Here is a 26,369-nt window from a genome sequence, read left to right as displayed (position 1 = left end):
AGATCTATAGAAAATGGACTATAATTTAAAAAAAGTTACCGAATATATGTGTAATAAACAAATAGCTAAACAGTATACTTAATAATTTAAATTTTAGATTGTTTTAATATAAACATAGAATTAAATCAAAATAAGAATACAAATTTATATTGATAGGCAATAACTGTCGTAACAAAAAAATAAATCATATGTAAATACTACGGATATGAAGTAAAATATTAAATAGTTTAGTTGTAATTTATCTTCTCAAAATTATGATTCGGTATAGTTGTAACACAAATTCTGAAAAAGGAATATTGAGTAAACTAAATAAATATTTCTTGAACGATGATAGTTAAATTAATTTCTACGCTACCCACCAAACTATTGAAACTTAAAAGGAGGTTTTAATGATTTTTTACCATACCAAACAGTAAAATTTACATTAACTACATTCATTATTATAGAATTCTTAAACCAGTTAAAACGATTCTAAACTGATTTCTTTGACATATTTATTCGTATTTTTTTGGAAAAATAATGCACAAGTTTTTTTTCTTAATAAAGTAAAAACTTAATATGAACACTTAATTTAAATGCTACATACTATTGCTATTAACTATTAACCAACTTTAAAGCCAAAAAAGTGTTTATCAACTTAAAGCAATACATTTAGAATTTAGACCATACAAATACGTACTCCTAGATATTTAAACTAAATCATTACTTTTTTTTCTTTGATAATGAATTTTAATTCATAATTTACATAACATTTCAAATTTTAAATTAAATTATAGTAGAAAAAGATCTTCTTGTGTAAAGTAAAAACGACAAATTTAATGGAATTATTAAATCAAGACGTAATGAAGTTTTACAATCCGAAGTGAGGAAACTAACATTTTCTATCTTTTTTATAAAGAATATGACAAAATTAATATTATTTTTTAAACAAAATCCTAAAATTTTACAAAATAAATAAAATATCTACCTATAATTTTATTATCATATAAATTTGCTGTAGTTACCTACATAATATAATTGGCTACATAATCTACTATTTAGATAATATTTTATTTTGTCTCTTTTAAAATAAATACCATCAATACTGAATAACTGTATATTAACTTAAAATATTTACAAAATATTTTAAATATTATTTAAATTGGTTATTTTCAGTTTTATAGTAATTTCACTTTTAATTCAAATGTTCAATACTATTCATATTATAAATATGGAAAGAACTATAATCAACAGACCTAATTTAATTTATAGAAATTTGTTATAAATCGCTACGCTGTAGAAATAATATTGAGAAGGAAACGTTGAAGGGTGGATTATTTTTTCTTTTCTAGATCTTTTCCTGCGTTCCAATTCACTATTTCTGTTAAAACCTAACCATAATATACTCATTCAAAATTTCTAATCTAAAATAACAAATAAAAATAATTTTTACCTACTAAATCCATCAATGTTTTATTATAAATTAAACTGCTCAACAAAATAAATATCAAAAATCAATGTTGATATGAAAATTGTTTTAAGTCAAAAATAACGATTGACTGCTATAATACTGTATGAAATATACTATGTATATAATATACGTTTACTATAGCCAATGATATTACGAACATACTATAGATTTCGTAAGTCCCTTTTTAGGATTTGCATAAATAACACGCAACACTCTTGTATAATTAAAATTGCACTCAGCATAAATCCATTTTTAGAATTGTACACTAGCCCAAAAAGTATTTTCCGGCAAAGTTATAAAGGCTTTTGTCAACCACATAGAATGAAAGAGATTTAAAGCAATACCATTAAAGCCTGATGACATAGTTACAATAAAGGACACATTGTGGTCGCAGACAATTTCGTAAGCTCCTACACGCCGAACATTAGTAGTTTTAAAATATTCAAATTGTAATATAATGGATAGAGATTTAAATATTAGAGGTATATAAATTACTAGTATGACTTTTCATCAATAATTACAAAATAATGTATACATAAAGGTGGTCGAGAAAATATTTTCAAAATAATCTGAAAGTTTCTTTTTTCGGTAAGACATCTTATGTAACCGATATTTATAATTTTTAATTGATCAATTTTAATAATTTTAGTAATAAGAAACTTTAACTTATTAGTTATATTTAATAACAAATAACAATATTCCTCAATTTTAATTATATATATATATATATATATATATATATATATTTATTTTATATTTTATTTTAACAATCAAAACATAAATACAATTTAAAAAATATATATTAGGTAAAATATAATTTGAAAAACCTTTTAAACCTAGGTAAACGTATTTAAATCTAACAAATATAAAAGTAAATAATAAATAAAATTCACCAAATGAAAAAAATCGAATTTAATTAAAATAATAATGAAATAAATAAATAAGTAAGAAAATAATCAATATGTATCAATATTGAACATTTTATTTATTTTTAACAGTAAAATTATAATTTAATTATTATTCTGAACAAAATGGTTAACTGTGTATATAAATTTGAAATTATTATTAAAATCAAATCTTTTTTTTTTTTATCATTTTAAGTAGACGTAGCACTTATTTATTAAAAAGCAATATCCTCCTTAAAAAAAACCCATAGCTGTGTTCATCAATACAAAAAATACAATAATGTTAAATGTTTGATTAGAAAAATATCTTTAATTATTTTTACTACAATCAATTATAATAGTTATCAATTATCACCAAATACCAATATATTATTCAAGCTATATAATATAATAAACTTACTATTAATTTTGAATTACATTTTACATGGAGTACATTTTTAAAACACTTAAATTTTTCAATACAATTAATATAAGAACAATGTGAAATTACTTATTCTGTTTTCAAATACAAAAAACAACTGAAAATTTGAAAAATTTAGAAGTGTAAATAATTACTATCCTTGTCCTCTTTCTATTGTATACAAAGCTATTGAAATAAATTTAAAATACTAAAAATTATTATTTTGAAAAAATAACGTGAACCTGATTATACTGAGAATAAAAAAAAAACAAACAATTTCAAAGTTTAAAATTAATTTCGGTTTAATAAAAATAACCAAATATTATTTTTAACGTAATTCGTATGAAAAAAGTTGTAACTTTCATATTTTCTATTAAATGACTTTCAGAAATAAAGACATGCTGAATCTAAAATGATGTTACGAATCTTGTAATTTTAGATTTTAATAAAAAATTAAATACCAATGCTTATGTTAAATATTTAAATTATAAATATTATAAATTATAAAATCTGGAAAATCATGTTCCAATATTTTTAAATATTGGATTTATTTTATACTGCTATTTCCAACTCTATTATTTTTATTTTTGATAAACCTTTATTTTATACTAAAATATTCATAGCACTGAGTACATATCATGTGTTATTTGTTTAAAAGACCTTAAGTTGAAACAAATACCAATCACATATTTTAAACCTAAAATTTGTCAAAAAATCAAATCCATTTACCTGCTTTCAATAAAAATGTCACTAAAAATTGAACATTAAATAATAAGTATCGTGTTTTACCATGTTATATTAGTACTATTTTAGTTGAATTGCCATTGAAGTAGAAAAAAAAATATGGACTAAAGCTGCCTATTTTAAACCGATAAAGGTGACGTTCGTGTTTATAGCCGTAGGACATTAGGTTACCAGGGAAGGTTATGGAAAGGGGAAGGAGAGATTGGCAAAAACAAGAGTCGCGTAGACGCGAAGTCATTAAAAACAACGGCTATTATGCATTTCACCGGTCGCGTGCCAGTAAGTATAGTGTTCGTACACCCTATTCACTATTGCACCTACATAACCAATGGTCGACGGGTGGAAATTTAAGGCAGACTTTCCTTCCCAACAATGAAAAGAAAAAAAGTATAAGGAAATCATTTCACGTGCACGGCGAGGGGTAATTTTGCTAACCCGAGTAATTTATTGGAGGTATTTCACCTAATATTAAGTCGAACCGACACCTTACACCTATATTCAAACCGACCATAGGCGTGGTTTAATACTGATGATAAATCATCCATGCATTCAAAATTAAAGGAATACTCAAGAGTTTATGATATTTTCGAATGGAATATTACTTGGGGAGTAATTACATAGATTGAAAGTTAATGGGCTATACATTTATATGTGTCATAATATTTTTTCTCGAAACTTGAATTACTTAAAATTGAATTATGTAATTTAATTTATGCTTTTTTTATTATAATTATTTGTATTTGGTTTTTATGATTAAAGATCTATATATATATATTTATATTGAAATAACAACTTACAATTATTTCTTCTATGATTATATAATTTTATTAAGTATATTTATTTTAATATAGAAATAAATTTCTTGAAAAAATACCTGAAAACAATGAAGCATATAGTCTAAGTAAGAAGCTAACTTTTTAGTTTATTTTAATTAGGTATCTATAAATCCCAAATATTAGTTTCAAATATCGATATTTTTAAAAATTCCTCCAAGATATTCAAAATACATTAAAATGTTTTATTATTATTATTGAATTTGTATATCTGACTACTCTGATAAGTGACAATTGCGGCTTAAAACTAGTCTCTGAAAAGACTAATTATTTCGATTTTTGAACTTCAAAAATCTAGAATTTCAGACACTCATTCTTTTTAAAGTTCAAGCTATTCTAGAATTACGTAATTGTTTTATCAATAAATTATCAAAAATCATACATAATACTTACAACAAGTTATAAAAATAATAAAGTTTAATTACTTATATTACTATACTGAAAACTTAGGTGATGTGAAAAGGAGTAATCCAATTAAAGAATTTCTATTGATCACGAAAAAAGAAAGTTATTTGTAAACAATTTTTAAACTAATCATATATTTATGTTATTGAAGAGACCTCTGCACCATTGACATTTTCATTTGCTAGAAGGTATAAATGAGAGGTAAGGACAGTAAATTTAAGATTTAAAATAAAGGATTAGGAACGACAATATAGTCATTCGAAGATGTTGGAACAAATAAAAAAGTTTACATTGTATAAGTATTGTACTCAGGGATGTGTAATTTGTATACTTTGAATACAAAATATGAATTGAGTAAAAATTTTAAATATTTTTTATTAATATTAGGGACAATATTATTGCTTAATTGTTTAATTACCATTTTTGTCTAGTAAAATAAACCAGTTTTTAAAGTATTTATTATATACAATCAATTTCTTACAATAACATATATATTATTTATTTAATTCAAAAAATATTAACTTTTCAAATAATTTTCAATTTATTAGTTTGATTTAATTGTATGAATTGAATCATTACAATAAGTTACAATATTTTTTCCATTATAACTATAACGAATAAATGTTTGACTAGTACTTATTTTTTATATTTTTTATGTTTTCAATACACCTATTTAAAATTCTGAATGGAACGATGAATATATTGATTTTAAAATAGTGTTTGATTCTTTTTTATTTATTCTTTTTTTTTTTAATATTTACACAATAAGTAATCGATAAAAAGCTTCAGTTTCAAATTTGAGAGTGATTTTTAGTAGCAAAATAAATCTAGTTTTTTCTCTAAATGGGTTGTAGTTAAAAATAATAATTTTTTTTATAATTGAGAAAAACAAAAAAAAGTTAAGAAAAAAATGCTTATACAAATTCAATTTTGTACGAAATCCATTTTATTATTTGATGTTACTCAAGAACAATTAACCGCAGTTACTTGAAATTTTCACCATGTGTTTAAGTTATAATTTTCTATTTACAGTAAAATGTTTGACTATTTTAAACTACTATAAGGATAAGTCATTTTCAATTTTTTTTTTTTTTCTAAAAATTTTAATTGAAAATTATTTGCTGGTTAAAAATATTTCTTGTCACAATATTATTATAAGTATTCAAGTTTAGAATTTTGACAAAATTCATTAAATTCGTAAAAAGTTACAAACTTTTTCTAGTTAAAAATCCAAAAACCTTTTTTTATATTTAAGTTTTAAGAATGTAATACAAAGGCAATTATTTATATAGACATTTTAAGTTCAATTTTGTACGAAATTACTTATTTAAAGGATAAATAACAATATATTATTAATTATTTTGTTATAATTTTAAAACATTATACGAGAAAACTTAAGCTTTTACGTGTATTAAATTATTATGAATTTTACAACACGCAATAACATTTTCAATCTATTTAAAGATATATATATTTATACTATAAATCCATTTGTACTATTTTATGGTATTTATAGAAAAATGTTATTAAATGTTGAATTATAGTGATATAATATGGTATAAAAACATATTACAATAATCAAACACTAATAATTTAATAAATGCAATATTTTCGGGAAAAATTGTATTAACCTACTGTAATATTAAAAGTAAAATAAATCATTTTAATAGCTACATCAAAAAATCGTATCATAAAATAAACCTGGTGATAAAGAATGAGAAACCGTTTTTGCTCTGAATCGTTCTTCGTATATAATGATATATCAATGAATTTAAATTTAACACACCCATAATAGTAACCTACTCGACACCTGATGTGCAGCAGAGTGGTATCCATTTGTCTATCTTTTTAAAATTTAAGATACATAATAACATTTTTTAATTCAACAAAATTAGACTTTTTGACTTAGTCAGAATATTAATAATAATATAAATAATATAAAAATAATATTGCGATGTTAAATTTTATGATAATAATAAATCATCATATTCAAAAATCAATATTTGAACAGAACTTATTATAATAATGTTTGATAAAATGTCTGAAACAGTCCTTTCTAGATATCTAGACGCTTATGAAAATATTTTAAGAGACTACTAAACTAAAATTTCAATCAATTTAAATTTGTGCTTGAGGGCAAATATTTTGTGTATCTCTTCTACTCAAAAAGCGTGCTTGAGATAAAATTAATTTAAATTTAAGCAAATTCACAAAAAGAACTAAATACAATATTTGATTTGCTCGAAATAAAATATTTAAAATCCTAAAAAAAAAAAAAAAATATAATACATTTTAGCGTAAAATGATTTTTAAACTTACGAAAAATTAAATGCAAAATACTATGTGTATGATAAACAAACAAAAATAATAATTGTATACAAAGGCTGTCCATCATCCTTGTAAAGTAGCCTTGTGCTAAAATATAAGCATACATTTAGTAATTGCATTATTTGTTGAAGTAACTTTTCTAAAATACCATTTAATATGTTTCTTATTATGTGTGTGTTCAATTTTACAGAAAATTCAATGAAGAGAATAAAAATACCGTAATATATTTCAAATCTAGTTTTAAGATGGGTGAATGTAAATCAACTACAAAAACTACATCTATTATGATAGCATTACTGTTTTTGGTATTAGATCCTTGTGGTAAGTAAAAAGTATAATATACAATTTTTATCGATGAAATAAATTTAACTTAAGTATTTAATTATTTTCATGTTAGTTATATTCATGTTATATATTATTCGTCAGGTATGTGTTACTATTTATTAAATATACATGCATATTGCATAATGTGTGTTATCTATGAAATCATGTTTAATAAAATACTGGATTCTAATAAAAATTTAAGTTAAAATCAACAAAATGTTTCTTATTTTAAATTGTCGGATTAATTCATATTTTATGATATATTCACATAAGGTTTTGGAAGGCCATATAGTATTCCATACACGATTCAACGTACGAATGTTGAATTTAAAATAGTCAATCAGAAAATTATCAATTACCTACCTTCATACAAAGAGAATAAAAATTTATAAATTAATATTAATCGAGAACTATAGTAATATAAAACTATTACAATTTAGCAAACTTCAAGTACTTACATTATATTATAACCAAAAATATTAAAATAATACAAGCAAATAAATTTACAATTATATTATAATTTATAAATTAACAGTTTTATTTCTATAATTATTAATCATACTTTAATACTTTTTTCTTAATTATTTTTCTTACTATATTCACATTTAAAATGAATTATTAGGTATAATTTATTTCAAATCAAATCTAAGCTAAAATATACGTAGAAAAATAAAATTTTTATCTAGCTCCTTAAAATCCATTATACTAAATAAATAATTAACATAATATTATTATTAAACTAAACAATAGACCAAGGCTAATATTTGTGAACTAAATAGTAATTAAATTATACAATAACTTTAATTGATGGAAAGAAACATTTAAAAAAATTAGGAAGTGCATTATATCATCTTACTGTATTGGTTACAGTTTTTGGAAAGCCATACAAAATCGTATGTCATGTTAAATTTTAAAATGACTTATCCAATTTGAAAACAAATCTAAACCAAATTTAGTTTACAAAAATGATTATGTTGTCTTAAAACTTTAAGGTAATATTCCATACAAAACTTGTACTAGTTGGTATTATGTAGCGTAGGGTGATATTTCAGCTATCACAATTGTCTGCTTATTTTTTATAAATAAATATAATGTTGTGTACTATTAAATATATTAATATTATAATAATTTTATAGTATAAAGAAGTTTAAATTTCTAATATTTCATTTAAATTTCGATATTCTATGTTTATTTTTGCATTAAGGAAATTTTTTCTATGTATATTTTGTGTTTATTATAATACCTTAAATTTTAAAGGATTAAATAGTCTTTGAAAATGAAATTTAATACCTAGTGCATTACTATCTACTATAATTTCATATTTTTTAATGATACTATTTACCTTAGTTTACTATTAAATATTTGTTTAAAAATGATAACTGTGTTCTTTGTGTCTATTACTTTTATAGTAAAAATGCTTAAACCTTAAACTTTGTAAGTATTTACTTGTAACAGATTTTATCTCCTTTGCGTGTTCAAAACAAGAAATCTTAGATACAAAAAAACCTATTTGTATTTAAAATCTTAACATTTTCTTGATATTATATAGTTTTAAAAATAAATTGATCCTTTTTGGATTATTTGTGAACATTTAAAATTATATTGATAACGATTTTTCTTTCAAAAGTCGAAAACTTAAAAGTTTAATACTAATTCTTATAATTTGTAACTATACCAAATTAAAAATATTGTAAATAGATTGGTATAACTTTTTTTTTAGATATTTAAAATTCAGATTTTGACAAGATTGAATGTTTAAACAAAAAAATGTTTTTTCTTCTAACTATATTTTTTGTAGGATCGTCAATATTTGGAAGCCTTAATTTTATAATATTATCTTTTTGAATATTTTTGCAATTTTATAAATTATATTGTATACATTTAACTTAAGTACCAACGTAAATACTTTTTATACTTTTTATAGTAAATTAAATATTAACTAAATAATAATACCTACATCTCAATATTGAAAAACTTTCATGTCCACACCGTAATTGATGGAAAGACTCAAGAACATTCATATCTACCCTTCTTCAGTAAAAGCAAACTGATAAATTCGCATTTTGATACTTCCTTTACCCACGCAGGTACAGCGAATAATGAACATGCCATCTCATTAGGTGACGCCATCACTAATACCCAAGTCACCACAATCTTGTATCATGCCCATATTCTGATCTAATTCCTTTCCTTTACTCTTTTATATTTAATGCTTTTTAAGCATCGTATTGATTTTATCATTTTTAATAAAATTAATGCATTTTATAGTGACTTAAAGTAAAAAAAACATATGTAAACAAAAATCCTGACGGGTTTTATAATTAATAACGACCATTTTTACAGTTAATATTATAGCTAGATTACACCGAAATCCGTTATAAATTATAATAATTAAAATATGGTATAGAAATCTAAACTTTCAAAACATTATTAATATTAATTACTATTTATGTAGCAACTTAAATATTGTAAATTATAAAATATATTAAAATTATCTAAAATTACACGTATTTCATATAACGTAAGTAATCGTTCATTAAAATAAAGCTAGATTATTTTAAACTTTAATCGTATAATCATAGATTCTTTTTATTAACATAACTTAAAGTGTTATATATATTTAAAAAAATTTTTACTAATTGCTAATTTTAGTATCTATCTCAGAATTACAAAACCATTATTTCATCACATAAAATCTAAACTACATTTAATACTAAGAAAATTGACAAATAATCAAATTTAATAATTCATGTAATAAATATTTTGTACTGATGTAATTTACCGCCCTTGGACATTACCCTTTTTAAAATGTCATCATATTTTTCTTATTTGCATTATATTAGTTCTAAGATTTATTGATAAACCAATTTTATATACAACAACAAGTAGATAATTAAATATAAAATAAATTACTTATTGCTGTCCATTATACATTTATTAAACATTAAAACATTACAATTAATAATGTGTCATTAAAGTTATTATTGAGAATAGAATTTGAAAATATCGTAATGTATCTTATAATTATTTTAATAAACTCTTGAAAGTAATAACAATAATTAATTACAACAAAATACAAGTCTAATGTTTATTACTATATTTTATACCACAAAAAAAAATTATGGTTGATAATATTTTTAGTTTCGATTGGTATTGAGGGAAAATAATGATTATTATTTAATATGTAGTTTAATATACTCAAGTATTATATTTATGAATTTATTTTAGTATTGATATGATTGAAAAAAATATAATTTAATTCCTTTGATAATCTATCCTTTTAAATAGGGCCATAGGAGCATTTCAATATTCAATTATAAAATTATTTTAACTTAATAAATTTACATTTCACACATTGAAATTGTTATATTTTACTACAGATACTGAACTATTGATAAGGCTACTAGATTATTTTAATCCAATTTGAATGAAAAAAAAAAAATTGCAATCTATATGATGATATGCATTGTCACGATACAATTACAAAAATAGTCTTTTTAATTTATAACTATTTGTATTTTAGACATAGGTGAAGCAGTTCAAATGCTTGGTGTTAAGGTGCCTGCGTACATATTTATAGGAGATTCGGTACAGTTATTTTGTGATTATGATATGCAGATGGACAAATTGTACTCGGTTACCTGGTACAAAGACAATGAAGAATTCTATAGATACGTTCCAACATCTAAACATCTCAAACACAGTTTTAGTATGGACGGTATCACAGTTGATGTAAGTATTTCATATTTTATAGTCATTCAAAATTTGAAATTACAAAATCAGTGAATATTAAATTTTAATTACTAAAGTTGTTTACAATTTTTGTGGTATACGGTTTTAATGATACTATGTTTATTAACTTGGATAACTAAACAATACGTCCTAGCTTCGATATCTATAACTTTTTAACTACCTTTGATATTGTATTCATCGATGCCTATCCAATGATTTATAACGGTTATTAGTTATTCGTTAAAATATACTTTCACTAATTATAAAAATATTATTCAATATTCATGGTTTTTAATTTAAAAAATGATTAAAAATGACTTAAATAACTTAAATTATAAAACATTATTTGTTAATTTATCAGTTTAGTCAAACACTCATGAAGTCATAAATGAGTACTTAATACATTTAATATGTTTAACTTCTAAAAGTTGATGTTCTGTCTATAACTATTAATTGCTTAATTAAAATTATTCTTAATAAACCTAGATTACATTCTACTAATTTAATTTATTCTGAGTTTAAAGTTCGTACCTTTAATAAAACTTATAAACCGCAGATTTTATTATTTATACAAAAGTTAATATTTGTAAATAAATCCACACATTGTTATAATACAATAGTTAAAAATAATTGTAATTTAATTAAACCGCTTGTTCATTCTAATTTTGAGAGGCATAGTCCGATAATTAAAGACATTTCTTGACTTAATAAATATAACATATATTTCAATTATTATTTTGTTAATTTTAAAAACTACAAGAATTATAAGTACAAGCAATATGTTTCACTTATTTTTTATTTATAATTATTTACACTTGATATTATATTTCTAATACTGAAGTCTTATATAAATTTTTTTATCTTGTTTTCTTTATATTAATTAAAATGTTAAATACTTAAAATAAAAACTTAAATCCATAAAATGTTTAATTGAGAATACCGCAATTAGTTATGAAAACTTTAATATGATCACTTCCTTAACATACCAAAAGCTCTTATGCTGTCATTGACAATTTTTACTCCCTTACACCCATTGTAAATCTTCTCTAGATGAAGAAGTGAAGAGATTCCTTTCAATATTTAAAAAAATATAGAGGGAAAATATAACTTTTTTATAAATTAATCACAAACTCAGTATTCCTATTACTTTCTCAAGCCTTTTTTTTTTTTTTTGGTATAAAACCACCATAAATAACTCTTTGTGCCATTTGTTTCAGTACTTAACATATTTTAATCCGATGTAAAAATAATATATATATATATAAATATTTTAAGTTTAGATAAGAAGAATGAAGTACCTACCCACCACACGAAAATTGTGATCTACAACTCTGCCCATCTAAACTTTAAAATTTAAATGCAAAAATAAATATAAATTACCTACTAGTTAAAAATTTTATATTTTTACTTAAATTAACATTTTTAGAAAAGTTTTATGCTTCAGATTATGAAATAAAAAATAAAATGAGTATTATTTAATTTTAAAATTCAAAATTTGATAATGGGTTTACCAATAAACAAAAAGGAAAAAAATAAATAAGCAAATATTAGAATTGCATATGTCTTATATTTCCCAAAAATATCATTTTTATTGAAATAATGAGCACTTATTAAAAAAAAATACCTTATATATAAAAGTTTAATAACAAAAAATTAGAAGTATAGTAAAGAATATGCAACATTCCTTAACATTTCCTGTACAGCAGAAAATTAAATTAACATTACAACGGTTTTAAGAATCAAACAGTTGATATCCCCCAAGGTAACATATATCTGATATACCTGTGTAGTTTTGTATATCATAGTTAGGTAATATTAATATTAAAACATACCATGTATATTGTAAATAGTTTTAGTAAGGTACCTGTACGACGCAATGCACATACAAATAAAAATCAATACTTTATAAAATTTAATAACTTTATGTTGATAAGTTAAATTCACTAAAATAGAGTAAATAATTTGAAGTTTTATAACTTAGCAACTTAAACAAATTAAAAATCAAACCAAAATACATTTAGGAATACAAGAAACGATATATCATTGATATGACAGCAATTATGTTTTATTTAAATAGGTTAACAACAAAATATATATATATATATAAGTATGGTTTACTTATGGTAAAGTATATAAAGAATCTAATCAATTTTCCCAATCACTTATTTTCAGTTGATGGTATATTTAAAAATATATATATTTAAGTTTGAAAAATGTATTTCATAATAATTAAATATTTATTAGTAAGAAAACGTTTAAGTTATATTGTTGATATTGTTTCTGAAATTAATTTCTAAGAAGTATTGAATTATCCGCATATGTATACAATATATTATATTTCCGCAAATTAAAGTAATGATTAAAACAAAAATAAATAAAATGTGAAATTATTCACATGAGTATGTAGTATTCGTTAGGTAGTTTTATTGTTTACCATAAAAACATGCCGCGTACGCGTCATTCATGAGTTATAAGTTTTATATTTTGATAAAGCTACTGTTATGGTTAGATTAGGTAAGACGCAATGAAGCATAAAAAATATAAAAGATACAGTAATCAAATATGCTAATTGTACTTCAATTAAAAATTTACCAATTACAATTTAGAGATTGAGCATTGTATAAATTTTAAATCATCCATGTGTATTCATGGATACATGTCAAATAGCGTCCACTAAGTAAACTATTATTATATTATGTAATCGTCGATCACATATTATTCAATATTTAAAATTTACATAAATAAAATCCATACAGGACGCATGTATTTTCAATTTTGTTCATCTAGGTAGATAATTGTTTAGGCGATCCACTTTTAACGGTTGAATTATGATATAACATATCATTTAACATATTGTTGAATTGCAAAAATATAAAAGGAAGTCTGGAATTCGTACTGGAAAATGTTTACTTACCTCTCGTGATTAATATTAACAATGATGAACGTATTACCTGGTTCTAACCATAGAATACGTAACAATTAGATATCATTAAAGTGATATTTTGTTTCAATTTTAAAATACAGTTTTAGTTTGAATAGCACGAAACGCCGAAACAAGGGAATTATATTATTAATTACGAACGTTTATGTTTGTTTCGCAACTACCTATCAATATATTTTAATACACGCTGAACCCGTGCAACTGAAGCTAGAGCCAGCTGAGGTATCTATCTGTCTATTATTACTGGCTAAAACCACAATTTAATTGTCAAAGCTTGTGTAATTAGTCACCACCTAACTATTGGAGCCAACGTGATAATATTAAAATGACGAGGGCTGCTGCAGAAGTGATTACGGTTCTCTCTCTCTACTCTGATTCCGTAACGTCTGCTGATGACATCGTAATGTAATTCAACACATTAACCCGTGCAGGTTGTTACAACTAAACCAATTATCGATAAAACTATTTCGTTAAGACTATCGTCGTTTTTCAGTATAACGTTCCAATTACACGTATTACATATAAAATATATTTATGAATACCTATTCGTAAATCACAAGTACTTGATTAATTCATATTCCTAATTCTTTCCGTGAATTATTCAATTTATTATAGTAATGGTATCGAACAAAAACAATCTAATAAATAAAATCTAGGAATTGTTTCAGTGAAAGTATTAATAGCAAGAATAAAACGTGCTTTTTAGAATTTATTGTTATATTAATATCTGATTTGATTGATTGTTTTGGGAGCTTTCAACTTCATTAAAAAATATATATAATAATAGACTACTAGTATTTATTTTATTTTATTTTTTTTTATTTAATATCTGATATATTGCTTTATCATAATACCTATTACTGAATAATTCTATTGGTTTTAAATAAGCAAAGGAACATAAGTCTAATAATCATTATGTGTTTATACAAATTTTTTTTCAATTATATTATATTTCAGACACTGGAATAGCTTCAATTTTCATGTATTTACTCGACCGTTTCTCTGTAATGGAAATCAAATATTGATTGGATGGAAAAAATGCCACCAAGATTAATAAACAAGTCTTCATGAAAAACATCATAAAAACACTATTGTTAAGTTTTTTTTATTTTCTGAAATTCCGTCAACTCCATTCTTTTGATAACATCTGGATCCATTATTGTAGAATAAACTAACTATCTATTCAAAAATACAAAAGTAAACCTAAAAAATAAGAAACATTATCGAAGTATTTTTTGAGTATAATTTAATCTTAGTTACAGTTTTTATAACAATAACATTATATAACACTTTTATAAGTATTTAAATAGTAAAAAAATGTTGTTAAAGAATTAGTAGTATTTATTTCACGATCTTTTAAAAAATAATTTTTATGAAGCTTTTAATTTTAGATTGATAAATAAATATTTAAATAAAATATAAATAATATATTTTATAAAATCATTGTAAAACTCCTAGTCTAATAGTATTAATAATAATATTTACAATAATCAATCAAAAAATATTAAAAACACGAAAAAAGTTATATTTTTTATACAGATTAACAAAGCTACTAGGATATTTTTTTATTTATGAAAAAAAATAACTGAAACAGAAAAAAAGAATGGTTACTTTTAGTAAACAACTTTAAATTAAATATTATACTAAGATAAAAAATTACAAATAATAATTATTGAATAAATCATTTTTTGTTATTCATAAATTTATAACATAAGCCATATAAATTTAGTGACAATTGGTCAATCATGTTGAAATAATGCCTGTCAAGGTGTTTAATTATCAAATTTAATTAAATTGAAATTAATCGAATAATTAATTACATTTTGAGTTGTCCGTGATCCATCCACTCATGAAAAATGTATTGGATATTTGACAATTTACAATTAATTTTAGTCTTCACAAATTATAATTTGTACTTAAATCGTTAAACTGAGAACTTACGTGATATTTAAAATTATGATTTGCAGCATAATTACTCGGACAGCAAAAAAGTCACCTTACGCTACGCTAATTTGTTGATGAATGGCGAATATAAGTGTGAAGTATCTGCTGAAGCACCGTTCTTTACGACTGTACACGCTGAATCCAAAATGGCCATAATAAGTAAGCTCATTTAAACATTAATCATTTAATTTTAAACAAAATATTTATGTGAAATGATTAGATAAAAATTAGTTTCAGAATTCAATTATAATATGCACTTTTCCCTTATATCTTCATAAAATATAATTCAATTTTAACTAATTAATTGAAATTAAATTCACTACGTATAAATAAATAATAAATTAGTACTCATAAGTTGATTATTTATAACTATTAGTGTTTTAAATTTTATATATATTCAAATATTGTACATTGTACATAATGCATAAATATAAATGGAATTAAATATTTGTCCACGTCTACCTACATATTTTAACTAGGAAACCAACTAATAAATTCTTAGGAAAACATTTATTGAATTAGAATCATTATTCTGCCTAAATTTTTTAAGAAATTTAATATTACAGGTGTAGACCGTGTTAATTCTTAGTTAAGAGTAAATTTTCTCATTATTTTAAACTAAACATGAACTCTCTTCGTCTGAGTGTCACTGATAAAAGTGTAAATCATAAAAATAGTCATTATTTTCAAAAAATTATTTACTTCAAACAAAAACGTATTGAAAACGATTTTTAACTGTTAAACTGGTCAATATTTATATATTTATATAATAATCTATATGTCAATATGTTTACCCTACAAATATATAATTTTATAGAATTGTATTATCTTTTAGTTAAAGCTATATATGAAATTATATTGTATACATCATTAATTCAAATAATAAAAATATGTAGAAATAATGATTATAAATTTATATTCTAAAGTTTTTAATCTTATATAACTAGGTATTTACATATTATAACATTACGTTTAATTGCAAACAATGTTTTAAAATCTTCACAAATTAAGATATAATTTGTTATTATTTATGAAAAATATACGCCAAATATATATTCAAATACTTTGATTGAGATAAGTCATTATTAGTTTTACGTGATCCACTAAAGATTTTTTGTTGTTCTTATCTAAATTGACAAACTTGGAACATTTTAAAAGTTACAAAAACAAAATATTTAATCTAATAACACTTAATTTGTATTATAACATTTTATGAACGATGCAGTATAACTGTATTCATTTAAAATACCTACCATTACACATTTTTAAGATCAGATAAACCAAATTTATTATTTTTATTTTAACATAATATTTATTTTATATTGCTTAATTTGACTTTAACGAACGCCTATACAGATGACTATAACCTACTGTTAATATCTATAACCTACTGTTAATATTCATAAACTTTATTATATATCGGTAATTATAAATATTAATAATAATAAATGGTTTTTAGAAAAATTATTAGCTATTTTTTTATAATTCATATAAATTAAGCCATCTGCTAAATTTTAGATTCAGTTATTTAAATAACTCTTATCTTAAAATTTATTACTAAAAAATAATATACACGTATAAATTTCTAGATTAATTTTCTTATAACAAATTAAAAATATCGTTTATGCTCATAATCGAGCACGCAACAATTAATACAATTTTACTTAATATTGAACTATATTTTTTTTAAATTAAATCCTTAAATATATATATAATATATAATACATAAAATATACATAAAGAAAAAATGTCAACTATCGGAATGAGCGGAGTCTAATACTTTTAATAATATCAACCGTGTTAATAAAACAAAAATGTACACTATTCACAATCGCCCTAATCACGAGAATCAGTAGGTAAAGGTTTTCAGCTTAAACAAGAAAGGTATACGCGAAATCGAATACATCAATGTCTCGAAGAAAGCGCATTGGGATAGAGCCGTTAATATTAATTATGTTCTAGTACTCTTCCACTGTGTACACATCGTATGTCCTCGAAGTATTTCAACGACGCCTTCTTACTATAGGGACCTGACAGCGTTGTTATTATTATGATGGCTCCTTGAAAAATGGTCACAGGCTTACACTGCCATAACATCGCTACACAATACGTCGATTTCCCTTACCCAATTATTTTAATAGCCCATTCACAACTAATGTATACGCGCTACTATTAAACGTCCGAAATGACTAAGTAAAAACACGTAACTTTGCACTTTAACAAAACCTTTATTGTGTATCCCGTCTATCTACCTGACTAAAGCCACACATGTTATACTCCCACCCCCACTTGATTATTTTATTATTTTTTTTTTTTTTTTGTATATTTCAGTTATACATTTTTTATGAAACGAGTTGTGTAGGATATTGTCGTTTACATAATAGCTTGTAAAATGTTGAACATATATATTTTTGCACATTTTAGACAACATAATAATGTTAACTTGTCATAAGTATATAAACAAACTATTAAATATGTATTTTACTTGTACACATTACACATAATCCGTTTTAAGCACGCGTATCACCAAATATAAATGCATACACCGAGGGTGGTGTTGCAGACTATAATAGATAAGCATTAAAAACCCGCTATTAACCGAGATGAATTTTTTTTTGTTTTTCAGTTTTGAAATAATCACAAGTTTTTTATTACCTTTTTATCATATGCCCACGAAGTATTTTAAAATTAAAATTAATAAAAAAAACTACACTGTGGCGTTTTGGTACAATCAATGATCATTTTTCTAATCTGATTATTTGATAATAAATAAATATGAAGATCTTCTATTATTAACTGGTATATCAAACGGTAGGCATATACATTTCTTAGTTATACTACATACACATGATAATAAACGATGAACAGTTTTTAAAAATTTTGCCGAAAAATTATTTATTATTTACGGGTTTATTATTTTTAAAATATGTATTTGACTCTTAATTCGTTTTATATCGTCCATTTAATATTATGTAGGTTAGCGATTCGGCAGCGATAAACGAATTTCCTGCGGTACAACCGTCTACACTTATTATATCAGTGTAGTATAATACATAGACAATAGATTTAATTGCCGGTGGTTAAACTTATTAAGCCGTGTTCACGCAAAGATTCTAAAATACTATAAACAAAAAAAAAAAAAATAGTCAAATTGGCAAAATAAAAAATAATTAAGTTTTATAATTCAATTATTTCAACGTATAATTTTTAAATAAATTGTGTTGAACTTTTAAATATGTACCTGAATAAGTTTTATTGCTATTCGTCGTAGTGGTAATTTTTGTAAATTTAATAAATAAGGCACGTGACTATAGGCCATTGAATTTAAAGGTCTTGAGTTTCATCTAAAATTATTTTTCATACACTGTAATTACTTTTATTTTTGGGAATTACAAATACTTTAACATGCCTATTATTCGTACATACATCAGAGTTATTTTTTATCGAGCTCTCCACTCGATAAATTATCATGTATATAATGCTACTTAATAGTATAGTATATCTTCAATATTGAATTCAATATTTTCATACTGATATTTAAAAAACTGACTGTGAAAGTTTGAATCTAGATTTTTTCTTCAATAATTTAGAAACATCGTGTATGTCAAACTAACAATGAAAATTTTAGATGCTTCGTGAACACATCTATAAAACAAGTGAAGCCACGATGTTTTTCAACTTTTATAATATTATGTTAGCGTTGAGTACTAAAAATAAAAATACTTAATAGATATTTTGAACATCAAATATTATTTTCTGAGTTAAAACATAATAATTTAAATTTAATTAATTACCTAATTAATAATAGACCATTACATTTCACTCGCTTATTTCCATTGGTTTTTGTTAATTAATTGAATAGTGATTATTAGTATTTAAATATGAATATTGAAAACATATTCCGCGAGTATGACATATTTATCCAATGAGTAGTATTAAAAAAAAAAAAAAAATTTTGTTTCTTCTATAGTAAAATTAATTCATTTAAAGTATTATGTATAATAATACATAACAAAATAAATATATTTAACTTAAAAGATTAGAATAAATTAACTTACTAATAACCATATTTTTAAATAAAAATATTAAATTGATAAGTATCTCAAAATTATATTTTTTTTCAAAATTTGAACAGTTTAGTCTTCATGTTACATTTTAATTAAATATAAATAAAAATTAATAATTTGATATACTTATATAAATACATATGTTATGCAATATTATAATTCAATAATTTTACTCAATAATATTATAATGCATAAACATAATATTTAAAGTCCACTCATTTTCAAGAGTTTTAAATGTAAAACTCTTGCTTAATGTTTTATTTTTCACCATTTCACATCGTATTACAACTTATTTGATTATTGTACCTTTTATAGATTGTAAATTTTCATTAAAACAAATGATTTTTAATTTAAATATTATTTATTAAATTAAATAATAAACCAAAACTGAATGCACAGATTATTTTTGTTTCAGTAATTATTAATAAAGTAATATTTGACGAACTAATAAAAAAAATTTAAGTTTAATATTAAGTAAAATTATTAAACTTTCAACTACCTATATTGAATTCTTGAAAAAATATTTCATTGTTATTAACTTTCTTTTAGGTTTGCCAAAATCTAAAGATTTAACAAAAATCAATGGAGGCTCTGGAGTCTATCAAACTAGTGACACTATTTATTTAAATTGTACGTCGGGAGAATCATTTCCTGCTGCAAGACTTCGGTGGTATATTAATGACAAAATGGTAAGTTAGATTTGTTTTGACACTTAATAATATTATAAATCAAAAAAACAAACATCAGTAAAACTGAATTTATAGAATACTATAGCTATGTACTGTTCGGTATAAATACTGTAAATTTCTACAATAATGTAGCTAATTATTCAACACTTAATTAATGAGTTGTATTCAAACTATTATTTATGGAAAAAAGTTTTTACAACAGAGTACATTTTTGTTTTGAATTTTAAAACCTTTAAAAGTTATTCACGTTGAAGTCTTTTGTAATAAAAAATGTCTTGCAGCTTTAAATTCTAGCATATTAAATAGAATAATTTTAGTTATAATTAGTTGTACTAATTAGTTTAAAAAATATTTTGAAAATATAGAACCAGAAACTAATCATACCAAATAAATTCTTTCAACACCTTTTCAATACAACTATTATATTTCTCTACACACTATATAATTTTAAATACTTGATTAATATCAAGATAACATTTTTTACGAAATATTTTCTTTAAGAAAACAAATAAATATTCATTCAAAACTAACAAACCAAATATTTAAAAATATTAGAAATTAATATTATTGATAACCCTACTGATATAATTGAAAAATGTAAAATATTTTAATCAATTAAAATATATTTCCAATACACTTGTTGAATTTTAAAATTATAAATAAAATAGATGTACACGATAATAAATTTATTTATATTATATTATTATTATAAACGCAAATGACAAATATTTTGGTTAGGTGGTTTCCAATTACGACCGCTCAGAAAAATTACACAACGGTTTGTATATCAGTATATCCAAATTGAATTTGTCAATATCTCCTGATCATTTCAACAATGGCTTAATGAAAGTTACATGTCAAGCTATCATCAATATAGGTCGTCCAAAGGCATTACCACCTCCTAAGGAATACAAACGTGAAGCAATACTCTTAGGTAAGTGTAAGCATCTATTATCTGGTTTCATTTAAACACCATGTATTTTATAATCTAAATTAAAGTACCTGTGTAATTTCTATAATTGATTTATGTTAATCACCACTTAGATTTTACTAATATGAACAGATTTTTACTATAAAACACAAAACACAAAGAATGGTTTTTATTAAATATATATACTATGGTTTATGAGTACAAGTTTTAAAATATTTTAAACATAAATTCTAAAAAAAATGAGAAAAATGAGTTCAAGGTTTTCATTATTCTACATAATACATGATAAATGTTTTAAAATTTGAGTTAATTATATATTTTAGTTAAATTTAAAATAAACATTTACGAATCTCTCATATCGTTAAATCATAAATAGGTAAGTATATTACGTATACTATTTATTATGTTGAATTTATATTGATTATCATCTATACGCTTATTTCAATATAATGCATACATTGATAATCAACCTAAAGCTATACCATATATTGTATGGCTATGACAGCTATTCATTTTATCCACATAATTATTATATAATGTTTACGAAAAAAATACAAATATGAATTCAAATTTCACAGTTTATATATTTTATTATTTTGTAAAAAATCTAAAAGAAAACTGAAACCTTTAAAAAATAAAATAACTAAGTCGAGCCTAATTTCCACTAAATAATGTTTTATAGCAAAAAATTTATTAAGTATAAGATTACGAATAATCTTTGTCAAATTTAATAAAATAACGTATTGATAAATAACTTAATATGTGCATTTAAAAAATAAATATATTCAACAGAAAAAACTTCCTAAATAAGTAAACACTATTATTATAAATTGAATCTTAATAGTATTGATTATAAAAAAATAACGTTGATTCAACTTAATCTACAAGTAACAAAAATCAAATTAAAACAACAAAAAAACACTTAAGAATAATAAATAAAAATAAACAAGATTTTCTTTATTTCTGTTTTTTTTTTTTATGACAATATGAAAAATAAACAAATTGAAAAATACAAAGCCAAATTAATTATTATAAAGAAGTTTGAGAATGGATAATATCCATTAGAAGATTTGAGTATGATAATATTTTATCAACATAATTTTAAAACTTCTTTAAAGTAAATTCTAAAAAATCTGTTCTAATTTATTAATAATCATTAAACTCTACTTTACCCAGTTAAATTTAATTTTTAATCATTATTAACTTTCTATACCTAGAAAATGTATATAATTGATCATCAAAAATTGCTATTAATTGTGAATTTACAATTTTATACTTTACTCAAGACATTATTAAACATTATTTTTTTATTAATATTTTAAAAATATGTTAATAATTTATGTTACATTGTCAATTATCAATTAATTCATCAATAACAGTTCAAAAATTGCATAGTACTGAAAATACATTTTACACCACTGTACAGTGATGGGTTTATTTTTTCGTTATCTATAACTACAAAATAACCGAAACTAACAATAATCCACAACTAAATAATTCTTCTCTCTGAAACGTATAATTTTTGATTGATTCAAACCATAAAAATACAAAATATGAAAATCAGAAATGATAACGAAAAGAAAAATTTCAGAAAACATTTTCTTTGTCCACACAAAAAAATATTATATTTTATATTTTTATACAAAAGATGATTACTTATAGTTTATTTTATTTTTTATTAAAATATACTACATAATATAGTACCTAAATTATATTATTAAAAATTAGTAATAGTTACCCACTTATATTATTTATTTAAAACATTAAAATTATATTTTGCCAATTACATTTTGAACTTTTTTTTTATGGAAAGTAAAAGAACAAAGTTTCATTATTTTTATTAAAAAATATTTAAACATAATTAAATCGAGTTAAAATAAAATAATTAACGTAATAAAATGTTGCAATTTAAGATAGATGTCAATCAACAATAACAAACAGCGTGTAAAGAATAATAGGATAATCATATATATGTATTAATAATAGTAATAACAGTTTATTGCAACCAAAAAATTGTACATGTTATCTAAATATAATATAGGTACATAGGTTTCAAAAGTTGCAAGCACATATCATATTTTATTCTGATATATTTTACTTGCCTTGGTAGGTTACTTAGGTAGATGTTTTCTATTTTTTTAAATAAAAAATTGAAAATTTAATTTAAACATAAATAATAATAGTTAGACGAAAAAATCTATTATATTTTAAATGTATAACATTGTTTTTGACTTTTGTTCAACTAATATTTTATCTATTTTTTTTTTTTTTATTATTATTCTCTTTCAACGAGACAACTAGCCATAGTATATATAATAATACATTTTTCATATATATATAGATATAAAACTAATTCCATATATTTTACGTAAGAGTGCTTTAGTAAAAATAACTGTATATAATACAAGAGGACAACGCGTACCAAAAATATTAGTGTGAACCACTAGAAAAAAAACATGTAAATTATTTATATTTGCATGTTTCTATGTACCCACCTATTACCCTTTCTTTGTCCTTTTTGTACTGGTTTTATTTAATAATTATTAATGTCAAATTGCATGCATAAATTCTAATTTAATTTTGTACAGATAAATGTACTTTCACTAACATTAATTCTCTACTTATACTTTACAAAATAATGCAAAAAGTATAGTAATGGTGTAAAAAAATAAAAGAAGCTCTTACAAATTACAAAATATTACTAACCTGACCTAAGTATTAAACGTTTTACTTTGAACTTTCTTTATTTTCTTGTATTTTTGTAACGTATACCTAACTAGCATTAATATAATTTTATAAATTAACTCGAAATAGGATATTATACTGATTTTATTCTTAAAATATACATATCGTAAAGTTAATAAGACCCCAGTTCGTAAATCTCTAAAATGTAAGCACATTTATTTGATGTACATTTAACATTTATTAACTTCTTTAAAATCGTGGTCAAAAAATAAAAATGATTTATAGTTGAAGAAAAAAAAATTGATACTGCTTAATTAATTACGTTTTGTGTGTTTGGTTTCAGTACGTGGATCAGCAGTAGCGATGTGCATAACGTTCAACTTTAAAGTAACATTAATAACATTAACATCAACTTTGTTTTTACTTAATACGTCGTGAAAACGGTAAAAATTGTTATCCAATTATTTTGGCTCCTTCGTTTAAATTATGCGATATTGTATGTTATCTTGTTATATTATCAAAACTGTAAACTTTTTGTCCGCACGAGTTGTAAGTTGTAACTATACATTTTTTTTTTATTATTTATTTTTTTTTTTTTAACATATAATATAATTTCATTTTTAATAATAGCTTAGAGAACAATATTATTTTATACAATATATCCATTACACTTTAACTCATTATTCATATATAATTAAATAGTAAATATAAAATTTCAAAAAAATAACACTCATCAGTTTAAATTTATTTCAAATACCTACATTATTTTAAACATCAAAATTTAATAAATTACTGTAAAATTTACAATTTATTTCAACAAAATGGAAATTTTGATAATTAATAATTTATGATTTAAATTGTAAGACAGTAAATATTGGTCTTATAAATTAACAACTCATCTATTGATACTTTTATAGCCAAATTATAGGTAAAGTAAATCACATTCAAACAATTATTCTAATATTACACATAGTTAATTTTATAACCAATAAATATTTGAAGTGTATTTATTTTATTTCACATTGTTAATTTTATTTTAATATTATATACGTATATATTATGCATACTATCCTCGTTATTCCTTGTCAGATCTACTTAAAATATGGTTGGAATTTTCTTAGATAAAATAAAAATATCAACTTAATATTATTTAAATAACGTTTTAAGAAGGTTATTTATTATAGACATAATGAATAATATCTTGGCTTAAAAATCGAAGCAATTAAATTAAAATGACAAAACAATACTAAGGAACAAAGGCTTATATTTTTAAATATATATTCTATTTAGTAGAATTTTATTAATTTTTCTTCTTTAAGATACATTTATATTTAATCAAGTCTAATTTAATTAGTTTAATATAAATTGCAACTATGAACCAAGTTTAATTAACTTTGATATTTATTTGAATATCCGTTAATAAAAAATTATATTTTTCTTATAATTATTATAGGTACTTACTGTGTTAAAAATATACAATATACAAAATTTACAACATTTAATTCTTTAGAATAGAGTCATAAGTTTTTTATCTTTACGTAAGTAATGCAACAAATACATTATTTAACTTCATATCAGAATCTCATAAATAAGAAAAAAAATTATTCAAGTTTAAAGGTTTTACAACTACATAGTATTACAATTATATTTAAGTGTAAATCTTCTTTTTCAAAATATATTCAATATGAAATGTGTACAAGGAACCATTCAACTCCATTCGGTTGTCGGTAAGGAACAGCTTTAAAAATTAAAAAACCATATTCTTGAAGATTTTAAATTGAAAATACTCAAAGAAAAATAAGTACTTAATAATTTTAATAATCTTGTTAAAAAATTTTTGAGTGAACTAATACTTTTACTAGTATTATTGCAACAAGTATTCTTTAACGTGCTTTAACATTGGATAACAAATAAACGTGTTTATTTTTTTGATTTAATATTTTAGTAATGATGAATAGTTGAATTATGGAATCAATTCAATAGTTGTTAGA

General features: G+C 22.2%; 1 protein-coding gene across 3 annotated transcripts in view; it reads left to right on the top strand.

Moving 5' to 3' along the window:
• Positions 1-24,963, top strand: part of LOC112600690 — a 38,595-nt gene extending 13,632 nt beyond the window's left edge. For all 3 annotated transcript variants that reach the window (XM_025347989.1, XM_025347988.1, XM_025347987.1), the window contains 6 exons: positions 7,256-7,386; positions 10,913-11,121; positions 16,030-16,165; positions 20,623-20,762; positions 21,501-21,696; positions 24,722-24,963. In XM_025347989.1, coding sequence (XP_025203774.1) covers positions 7,311-7,386; positions 10,913-11,121; positions 16,030-16,165; positions 20,623-20,762; positions 21,501-21,696; positions 24,722-24,816 — 852 coding nt within the window. In that variant the 5' untranslated portion in view covers positions 7,256-7,310 and the 3' untranslated portion in view covers positions 24,817-24,963. The remainder of the gene's footprint in view (positions 1-7,255; positions 7,387-10,912; positions 11,122-16,029; positions 16,166-20,622; positions 20,763-21,500; positions 21,697-24,721) is intronic.
• Positions 24,964-26,369: the final 1,406 nt, after the last annotated feature.

This window comes from Melanaphis sacchari, unplaced genomic scaffold (genome assembly GCF_002803265.2).
Source record: "Melanaphis sacchari strain LSU unplaced genomic scaffold, SCAv2.0 Contig66_pilon_pilon, whole genome shotgun sequence".
NCBI classification, from domain to species: domain Eukaryota; kingdom Metazoa; phylum Arthropoda; class Insecta; order Hemiptera; family Aphididae; genus Melanaphis; species Melanaphis sacchari.
The sequence above is the reverse complement of the archived record's forward strand: the minus strand, read 5'-3'. Positions and strand labels throughout refer to the sequence as shown.